Source organism: Azolla caroliniana, unplaced genomic scaffold (genome assembly GCF_043228905.1).
Source record: "Azolla caroliniana isolate FFs.n. ecotype wild unplaced genomic scaffold, voAzoCaro1.0.p SCAF_10, whole genome shotgun sequence".
Classification (NCBI taxonomy): domain Eukaryota; kingdom Viridiplantae; phylum Streptophyta; class Polypodiopsida; order Salviniales; family Salviniaceae; genus Azolla; species Azolla caroliniana.
This window is the reverse complement of record NW_028230445.1, coordinates 17,555,661-17,566,777: the sequence shown is the minus strand read 5'-3', so window position 1 is coordinate 17,566,777 and position 11,117 is coordinate 17,555,661. Positions and strand designations below refer to the sequence as shown.

General features: G+C 38.1%; 1 protein-coding gene across 2 annotated transcripts; it reads right to left on the bottom strand.

Moving 5' to 3' along the window:
- Nucleotides 1-2,767: 2,767 nt before the first annotated feature.
- Nucleotides 2,768-9,600, bottom strand: LOC147859279 (RNA-binding KH domain-containing protein RCF3-like). 2 transcript variants are annotated; one of them, XM_087325378.1, is made up of 9 exons: nt 9,482-9,600; nt 8,440-9,188; nt 7,053-7,514; nt 6,545-6,796; nt 6,077-6,439; nt 5,161-5,231; nt 4,931-5,057; nt 4,332-4,515; nt 2,768-3,066 (listed from the first exon to the last, which is right to left on the bottom strand). In XM_087325378.1, exons 2-8 carry the CDS (start codon nt 9,169-9,171, stop codon nt 4,348-4,350), a joined length of 2,175 nt encoding a protein of 724 aa, XP_087181504.1. In that variant the 5' UTR covers nt 9,172-9,188; nt 9,482-9,600; the 3' UTR covers nt 2,768-3,066; nt 4,332-4,347. The 2 variants fall into 2 exon arrangements, with proteins under 2 accessions (XP_087181504.1, XP_087181503.1); XM_087325377.1 differs by lacking the exon at nt 2,768-3,066 and adding an exon at nt 3,731-4,056.
- Nucleotides 9,601-11,117: the final 1,517 nt, after the last annotated feature.

The following is an 11,117-nucleotide window of genomic DNA, read 5'->3' as shown; positions in this document are numbered from 1 at the left end:
TATACACATGGAACAATGGTTCTCGTCTGTTCCATGTCCATGCAAATGCTACCAAAAATGACCATGGATTTCAGGGTTTTTTATATTAGGCACTCCCTCATGCTCCGATAAAATCTCCACAAGAAAACTGTCTTTGCGTGCCTGGATATAATCTGTAAGACGTTTGCTGTACGCACCAAGTATGTGAAATATGTCTCTCTTAGAGGAGAGCGTAACAAGAAGCTTTTCATAGGATTCCAGTTTGGAATGCTGTGTCCTTGAATGCCTTTGATGAGAGAGGTATGCAGAAGAAGATAGGCACGGCAATGAAGCTCACCATTAATTTTTTAGCTGATGAGACTCCAGTAAGTGTCTCCCCCAGATGCTAGGCTGTTCCTGTTTGAGATGCTGACGTCCATAACGAGAAGTATTTGGTAGGTACAAGAATTATCTGTGTGATACGATGAGATTGAACACGGTGAGGAAGCATGGATGATCTTCAAAATGAAGCAATCTGAGAGTGAGTGGTGATACCGTCCGGAATGTCTTGATTGACACACGTATGCCAATGTTTGGTTTACTGAGTGATGATCCCAATCCAGAACGTAATCTTGTGGAATGCGCTGATTAAGTAGGATATGCTGGATGTAATAAGCAGGGTGAACTGAAATATAATCACTGTCGAATGTTTTAGGGAGATGAAAAACCTGCAGGATATGTATGTTTCAATGTGCTGCAGTTGCTACAGTCCAGAAAATATTTAACAAGCTTCCTGTTCATGATATTTTCTCAAGCAGTCCGCTACTAACAAGATTCCTATAACTGGACAGTCTGAAAGTATCTTTCCCATCTTTCATTGAATGCTGGAGGAGATTAATTGCTTATCATGCTTAATACATGTAGCAGACATGGCCTTTTTAATAGAATCAAGTTGAATGTGGAAGCTATGACGGAAGCTTATTGCATGGCTCCTATCCTGGAGCACCATGCTAGTATAGTTAGCATTCTTCGCAAAAATGTTGGCAGATTAGGTAATGCAGTCACAATGATTCAAAAGTATGCCAATTTGTAACAGCCTCACAACTTAATCCCAGTAAGGAGAAGACAATGTATAGTTGGCTCATTCCAGACTAATCAAGGGATATAGTTTGAAAACATGGAAGAAATCTTCAGTAGGAGAAGACAATGTATAGTTGGCTCATTCCAGACTGATCAAAGGATAAAGGTAGAAAACATGGAAGCAATCTTCAGAAACAGAATTCAACTTTCTAGCAAGTCTGTCATCAGAATGTGTACTTTGTTCAGCTTTTATGACCTTAGTTGTATATTGCTTTTTTATCTGAAACCCTGCAAAACAGCATTCCCAGCCGGTTTGAAACAACAAAGGTCTATGTTGGACGTAGGTTCAGAATGCATGTACATGGATATGTGGACTTGCAGCCAATGGTAAATTTGTGCCATGCAAATGCCAGTACCTTTATACCCTGTATGAAATAAGCTTCAATTTGTTATCCTGGGAATTGTGAGCTTGGCTAACAATCTTGTTTGAAGAGGTGAAATTTTGCTGTTGTTGGCAGGACTACCCTCCTATTTGTTATCAATAAATCTATCTCCACCATCAAACAGAAATTGGACTTACTTTTGGTCCGCCCAAGAATTTTCTAATGCCAGCAGATTTGATAAAAACCCAGATTTCTATTCTTTTTCTCAAGAAAATAGACAATAAGAATTTAAGAAATTTAAGAATCTAATCCTGGGATTTTATTCTCCACACATCTAATCTGTATTTGACTTCAGTAAATACTATCTTTATCTTAACATTAGAATGAAATCTTTTTAGGGCCTGAATAGTCCCACTCAATGTAGGCACTGAAAGGTAACCTTAACACCCACAATCTTAAATATCTACATTCTCACCACTCTCACAGTGAGTCAGCTAGATATGTACAGTGCTAATATAAAGAAACTATAATCTTTCCTCCCACCCCACATCTCACAACCTAAACTTCATATAAATCAGTTATGATTAGAGACCACCAAATGACTGAAGGGTCAAGAAGACTCAACACGCCATATCATTTGCTCTATTTGTCACCTGTGTGGTGCAAGTAAATTTAGTCTTCATATTGACTGCTATACTTTCTCCTCTTGCTGCATTTGTAACACATGTATAGCGCACATAACCTTACTCTTCATATTGACCATGTACTTTAAGACCCCTGATGTCTACTTTAGGATCATAATGATTAGCCGACAATCATTTTTATTAGCTGACAAGTTCGTAAATACATATTTAGTTCTTTTAATCTCTTTCAACCAACTTCATGCCCTGTGGCACAGCTTATATTTCCGATGGTGATCATTAAAAATTCATACACAATATGCTTTAAAATATCATAGAAATAAAGACATTTTCTTAGTGTAGTAATATTTGGAGCCATAGTTCATCTATTGCAACAAGTAGACAACAATAGAAAAATACGATATAGAGATGCTGCTTCTCCATCCTTAAGTCACATATTCTATGATAATACCAGCACACTTAATTCTTATAACACATGAACAATATTGTTTGCCTATGCACATGCACCTATAAATTTCAAGAGATCAAGACATCATCCTATCAGGTTTCCTGCAAGGAATCCAACATGAACTGTGTGGGCATTCCAATCATGTGTATATACAAGCTCTATGGATTTCATAATTGGTTTACCAACCAACAAACCTGCTGTTAATAGGATAGTGTGGACGCACACATTACCATTGTATAAGTCACACTTTAACAACATAAATCTAATTACCATATTATGATTGATTCTGCCAGTAACTGCTTTTAATGAACATTTTCAGTCAATGACTGAAAGTACTTGCATCTCATCTTCAAACAATAAATCTCTGATTACAAAACTGATCGTGATGGATTAAAAAAAATACGAAAAAATAATTGTGCCCCAACACCAAAATGTACATGAAACCAAGGTAAAGGCGTTTAAGGAATTGAATGGTGAATAAATTGCAGCTGTCCCATCATCAGCACCCACAGATTTTGCTTCATTGTTGCATGTATATATGTTGCCCTTATGATTCCTGTTATTCATAAAATACTCTACGCTATCCCCAAAAAGCATATATACCACCAGATTTATTATGAATACACATCAATTTGATTCTCACAAATTCCATGTAGACTAGAACCCCATTGTCTAGCATGTTGAAACCTATTTTGATGTTTTAAAGGGCGTCTAGGGTTTCAATGAAGCTCAAAGTTACTTTTTTTTCCTCTGAAGTTTCTAAAAACAAAGCTTTATAAAACACCCACAGGTTTCCAAGTATATAGATGTATATAAAGTATGTCAATACAACTGAAGGGCCATTACATAGAATTGACTGTCTATATTCATGAATGTACAATCAAAAATTTTGTCCAGTCAACTAATATTTGCATGCTTTTTATTTGAGAGGTATTTATGGAATTGTGTCATCCATATGGTTCACGAACTCAGGTGATAAAACAAGGTCAAACACAAATAAGCCTCTCGTTCAAATAAAAACCTTGTCACCCAGGATTCAGGTTCGAAAACGCTACAACTAAGGAATTTGATTATTTGTAACTTTATTTCTATGCATTGGTCTACCAGAAAGAAATAGAAGAACAAACCAGGTACTCAATTTGGTCCATTTTCTTTGTTTTTTTTACTGAGCATAAAAGCAAGTCGAACAAACAAACACTTCAAAAAATGTCAAAAGCCCCTATAAAAAGCAGAGTATAGTTTCGACGAAATGGATGGTATCATGTGCACGAAAAAAGGCATACACTACAGCCTGGGACAAGCTCCATAGCCGAGACTTATACATAACAGAAGGGGTAAATAATTCCTCTGTTTTTCATATCTCTAAAGATTAGAATCCGAGGTCAGTTCTTGGTCGGTGATTAAGAAGAAGAAAACAATTTGATAGGGCAGGGGCAGTCCACTTAAGAATCGGTCAAATCTTAACACTGGAAAAGATGGGCTTTCCTTCCCACAGCATATTGTATTCTTCAAAGGAGCAGCGACACACGGGTCTTGTCTATAACAGCTGTAACATAGTTTTCATGCAAATGAAGGAACAATGGAAAAAACAGTGTCAGAATCACATCAAAACCTCTCAAAGAAAGTATATATATATCGTGTATGTATTTCGACCTGGTGCCAAGATTTGTTTTGTTCTTTTGCCTTTTTACTAATGTGGCTAATCTAAGATGTACATGACCAGTTGCTCACAACATGATTCACTAGTTAATCACAAAATAATTAACTGGAATTCAAAGAACTATTCAACTATTTTTTAATCTCTTTCCTCTTTTTGTTTACCTAGATTTGAAGAAATTTAATGCATTCCACGGAGTCCAGACCCTCCAGAGCTTTGCCCACTGTAAATGAATGCTTGAAGCAAGCTTTGGGCTGCCTGAGTCTGCTCTGGTGTTCCACGTATCTCCACATTTCTATCTCCTGAAATCGGATGAGGATCTAGTATTGTCAGCTTGGCCCCTGATATCTGCAAATACCCACAATGTTTAAACATAATGAGTATCAACTCAAGTGTTGACTGAAGCTTCAATTGAGTACGTCTTAACAAACTATGACTATTAGGTAAAATTACAGGTTACAAATCTGGGATAATCAATCAAAAAATTACATTTTCTAGATTTTTGAAAATATAAACCCTTTATTTTAGAGGAAAATTGAGCAAAAAGAAGTCTTTCAAAGACCTTAATCATAAAAAAAAAGCCAAGGTTTTCCATCCAATGTCTTTGCAAAAAGTACTTTTAGCCCTAAATAATCTGGCGTTTTTTACAGCTCTAAAATCCTTCTTGTATGCCGATATATGCATACATTAGAATAAATATAACCACATTAAAGGAGAATATAATATGCAACATACATATAATAGGAGATGGTCATGTACACACCTGCCGTATGGATGCCACATTACTACCAGCTTTACCAAGAACTGAACTAGCCGAAGCACCAGGAATGATCATTTCAACAATTTTAGTTGAAGGATTCCTACTTGATACATCAGCAAAACTTCCACCCCTTCACAAGGGAAAACAGAAAATATAATTTTATATTATTTGAAAATCAAGATCTTAACATGATATTTGTTCTAATTACAAATAAAAATGATCAGCAGGCATACTCTCCAAGTAGCCTAGAACTGTATGGATTCATTTCCAAATCAGAATATCCTCCATATCCACCGCCAGTACCCTGTTCAAAAACAGTGTCTTCAAAATTAGTTACGATGAATGGTGAATAGAAACTTGCAAATGGTTTACAACTACGACTTGTCATTTTCCAAACATACAATATTTAGATCAAAGCCACAGATTTGTTCAAAAGAAATGGACAAGCTGCCATGTTGAAAATAGGTAGAAAATGATTTTGTTGATTTCCAAAAGATACCAAGACAGCAATTTCACAACCTTAGCCTTAAACATAGACAAAAGGTTTGAAATGGAGAAAATCCCAAAAAAAGAAGCAAATGAATAAGGGTCTGTGAAGCTGGATGATGGAATGAAATACAAATCACAATTATCAGAGGACAGTAGCTTGTGATACTAACATAATGACAATGTAAAAATTTCAAAATTATTAAAGAAATATCTAAACAGATGTAAACAATACTAAGTCATATGTATTTGACCTATTAATTTGTAGAAGGATAGTCCGGATATCATTTTCACTCTTTATTTCATCTTATTAATCATTCTCTGATTGATAACCAGATTTTTTTAAATAGTTATGATGGCTATTGTTCAATTTAACCATGAAGAATTTGTGAAATGTTTTTAGCTTTGTTAACTATCTAGAACGGAAATATCTGTTCTTAGATAAGATTCCGTTTCTTGGAAGAGGGATTTGAAACAAAACGTATTCACACAAGACCCTGAACTTTAAATCTTCAACAAACGGATTGCACACAGGTCATAAACATGATAAGCCCATACACAGCCAACAATTATAAAGTTGCACATGGACTTCCTTCTGCGAGCATCTAGCTTACAATTTGTTTTTCTCAGAGATAGAATGAAAAAGCAATCTCAAAAGAATACCTGCAAGGAGGACGTAGGAGGAAGACCAAAATTGGATTCGTATGGTGCACCTTGCAAGCCATATCCATTCAATGGGTACATACTACTTCCATGGTAACCCATGTCAGACCTATTCATTACACTTGATGGGGGAGCAGCTGAAAAACCAACATCATGCCTACTACCAAACGTGGGTGGAGGTCCACCAAATCCTTCATTCATACCCATCCCGACAAAAGGTGGTGGTGGTGGTGGCAGTGGTGGTGGACCTAAACCACCACCAGATTTCAGATAATCATCCAATTCCATGCCAAATGCATTGCATCTGAGCCTTGAAAGAACTTCTAGAAGAGCTTGTCTGGCAACATTTTCATCACCCACAATCTGCATAAAGTTTTAACCACATGGCCATATAATCTGTATCTGAAACCTCAAAAGGACAAATATGTTGCATGATCAACTGGCTTTTAATTATTTTAACTGCTGTACCTGAACTAGCTCGTCACTGTCTTGAGCACATTTGGGTAAATCAACTTTTTGAAGCACCTTGAGACCAGCAGTTGTCTTCTTTCTCATCTCTGTAATAACACTCCCCCGCTTACCAAGTAAACAACCAATTTGCCTTGATGGAACCAAAAGGCGGCATGTCAACGGCTCTTCATTATCCCTATCCCCACCTTCATTTGTCTTTATGAGTAATTTCAAAACAGCCTCAATTACAGGAGAGTGATCATTAAGTCTCTGCACAATGCACATTCAACAAGGAGAACATTAATGCATCAAATCAATTCTGAAGAATATGCTTTGATTCTTATGCCTTACATTTCATCCAATCCTTAACACAATCAAATCTTCAAAAGTTATCCCAAAGTTTCCAAAAATGACTTCAAGGGGATTTGGGCAATTTTGAAAACCAAAAAGTAATCCAGTAAATATAAAACAGATTAGGGGTATTTTAGTCTTCATTCCTCAACTTCCCATTTCAGATTTTTCATACCTCGGTTGCAGATATCGCAATAATCCGCTCATCTGCATCAGGAACTGGGTCCTCAACTTTGATACGTGCACCTGTTATATCTCGCAAGTGCCGAATAGCATTTCCACCTTTTCCAATCACCATACCAATCCGATCATTCTGGCATAGGATACGCACCGAGAAGTCTTCTTCTCTTCCTACATCATGCCTATCAAGTGGATTAATCCCAGGTGGAGGGTATGGTGGAAGAGCATGAGAACCCATTGGCCAAGAATCAATACCCCCGTAACCACCGCCCATATTACCGCCCCCACTATACAGAGGATTTAGTGGTGGAAACATTGGCCCTCCCCTAGGAGGAAAGGCTGGTGGTGGCATCCCTCCCGCCCCTGGCCCTTGCAATCGGTCTCTTAATGGACTCTCGTATATCCGTGATGATATCTCATACAATGCTCTTTTCACCACTGCCGCATCACCAGAAATCTACGCACAAATCACACACCAAAACTTGAGGGGGCGATTTTAATAAAAGATGGAACCGAATTCTGTCAGTGCATCAAATAGCAATGAAGTAAAGAGGAAGAGATTTTACGTTATAATCTTGTGTGTTGACTACGGCTAGATTCTTACTCTCCATCCTCAAATATAAATCCCCAGAGTTGAGGCCCATCAGCTAGCTAAAGACATCAACTCACTTAGAAGATTCCCAAAGGTTGCCCAATATCTAATGGGACTAATCTTAACCTTAATTAACTCCAAATAACATAGCAATACCCTTTATATATTAACAAATCCGAGTCCATGTCCAGATCATATCCACTAAGATTTTGATGGGCCAAAAGCTGGCAAACAGCCAAAAAACCTATCCTGGCCTCAAGTTACTCATAAAAGCATGTATAGTTATGCATATACATAAAATTGTGTCAATAAAAGGTAATAAACGCTAAAGTGGGATCATTATCTCCAGGTAATATTGTTATAAGGATTTGATTAAGGCTAAAAAAATGATCACTTCAGCTACTAATAAGGTTAAGATGTACCATTAACTCCTAGCAATTAGCTATGAGTCTGCTCATACCAGAACAGGTACTGCATCTCCAAGCAGCATGGTTATTAACTCCAACAATATCACTATTACAAGTTTATGAAAGGTCAAATAATTTTATCAGTTCCTAATAACATAGTTAAGGACAGAGAATGAGCATTTTCTCCAATTTATTATAATTATGATGAGTTAAATGAGCACGGATAAGATATGCCCATTAAATCCTTTAGTGACATAGTTATGCAATATGGTCATAAGGGATGTAAAACTCACTTCAAAGAGTTCATTGATAGGTAAGATTACATAAAGACACAATACGTATCTAAATTATGAATTATGCTCATAAGTAAAGATAAGACTCACCTGAACGAGCTCATCAGTGGGTAAAGCACACCCTGGAAGGGTCTCTTTGCTCGTGATTCGAATTTGGGCACCCGTTTCATTCCTCATTTTCTCTATAACTCTTCCTCCTTTCCCGAGCAAACACCCAATCTGATTGTTTGGAACAAGAAGCCTGGCAACAACTTCATCACCATCACTGTGATGATACTGAGACCTAGACTTAGGCTTATTATATCTATCATCATCATCATCATCATCATCATTGCCATTGTTATCAAACCCGCCATTCCTTTCATTCTCCATTATCTTAGCATGCACTCTAAACAATGCATCTTGGGCAGGGCAAAGAGGCTCAAAAAGAGACCCTTTTGATTTCTTTCTATTATCACCATCACCATCATTAGCATTCCTGTCCTCGTTTTCTTCTCTTCTATCTTTGTATTTCTTCCTTTCTTCATCTTGCAAAGTACTCCATATCAAAACAACTCTCTCTTCTGCACCAGGGATAGGATCAAGAACCTTGATTCTTGCATTCGTTTCTCGTCTCAGAGATTTGATGATGCTTCCTCCTCTTCCTATTACCGTTCCTATCTTTACACTAGAGCAAAGGATGCGATAAGTAGTGTCATCGGGTGTAGGTAAAGAAGATTGATCCTGCTCCGCTCTTTCCAACCTCTCAGATCTTTCTCTTCTCCTAGGGTTACGTTCAGAAGAGCCTCTATCACGCTTCCTCTTTCCTGTTGGTGGATCCATTGCTTTTCTCGGTCAATCTGCGAAGTACAAGAAACGTCTATTCTAAGAAACAACGGAGGAAACCCTAATTCTTGAGTGGCAGGGGGGAAGGAGATCTAAAAACTCCTTACTCTAAAAAAGCCTAATTCTTGAAAGATAGAGAGAAAGAGATAAGAAACCCTAATTTATAAATGACAGAGGGGGGGGGGGGAGAGAGAGTAAGTGAGCTCAGAAACCCTAAAGATTGAGTGACAGGAAAGTGGAAGAGCTCAGAAACCCTGGTATGTTTTGTGAGCGAGAGAGGGAGAGGGAGAGAGGGAGAAGATGTTACCTGTGGGGATGAGGAGGAAACCCTAATTCTGTTTCACGGGAGCATGAAAAGGGGGGGGGGGGGGGGAAGAGAGCACAGAAACCCTAATTGTGGTCGCGGGAGCAAACAAGAAGATCCAAAGACACAGAACAGGAACAGAACAGAACAGGAACAGAGGTGGAGAAGATTTAACCGCAGAAGTGTTTTCTTCCTCTCTCTCTCTCTCTCCTTTTTCTTCTTTTTCTTTTACTTCTTACTTTCTTGGCAAAGCGTATGTAAGTCTCTTCTACTTTTCTGTTATTACAAAATTGCCCCCCCCCCCCAATCCTTAACACCTCTTCAACACATATTTTAGCTAATTACGTCACTCGTGTATTTTAAGCTAATTACGAAAATGCCCCTCTTTGGTTTAACCAACAAATTCCCCTACCCCACACACTCTTCCTTCTAGCAAAAGCAAGATGAGACGATGGCACGACAACACGGCTCAACTCAAGCCTAAATTGAACCGTTAAATCGTTTTTAAACGGTTTGGAGGTTTGGAGGTTCAGTTCAATTCAGTCTAGGATTTGAGCTCGGTTCGGATGGCCCAAGCCGAATCGGTTACCAAGTTGGTTAAGGCTTAATCAACTTGGCTAAACTCGTTCCTAAACTAGTTTAGGCTTAACCAGTCTAGGAACTGATTCAATTCAAGTTTGGAAACTCCCAAACCGTTTTAGGTTTAACCAGTTTGGTTTGGACAAGGCCAAACGGGATTAGGCTTAACCAGTTTGTTTTGGATAAGGCCAAACCGGTTAAGCTGAAACCACACCATTGTCGATTCCTAGCATGCACCGACATAGATGTAGAGGTAGGTGCATACGCGACGCAGACACATACACAAAGGGGTGCCCACCCACTTGGATTAATCCTCTTGTGGGATGCCATGCACCTAAGTTCTTTTTCCTTTGCCCCCGAAGGTGGTTTTCCCACTCACCACAATGTTTCCTTCTCAAGGTTAACATAATATGGCAGTTGCAACATGCTTTCTTATCTCACTTCCTCGATGTAAATTGGGAGCAACTAGACAAACTATGTTGGTATGCTCAAATGAGTACTTAGTTATGTTTGCATGGGATGCATATAACAAGGGTTGCACCTTTGAGTTTAAGCTCTCTCTCTCTCTCTCTCTCTCTCTCTCTCTCTCTCAAAGCACACAATTATATTAATTGTATGTAAAACTGCTTGTTACAACACTTCTTAGTCTCCTCTACCTACCTATCCTATCCTATGTAAGGAGAGGGATGTCACGTATAGCCACTAGAATACCCGAATATGCCCTTGAGATAATGATCCCTACACGATCTAACATCTAGAAATTTCACATAAGAATAGCTTTCAACTTCGTCATATAGGTTTTCACCCCATGTCTATCATCAAACATGAAATTCCACATATTCCAATTGTATTGCAGTCCCCAATATCGTAAAAATTGGAACAACATATGTAGCTCGTCATTTTGACCACTTTGAACATACTAAAAAAAAACACATCGTTTGGGCCTCAAATAACAAGTTAAAACTTGCCAAATGTCCAATAAATACTTCCAAATGATACACACTATAGGCCATTTAATGAACCTATGTGTATTGTTCTCCAACGGAACGGTGCAAAAGAA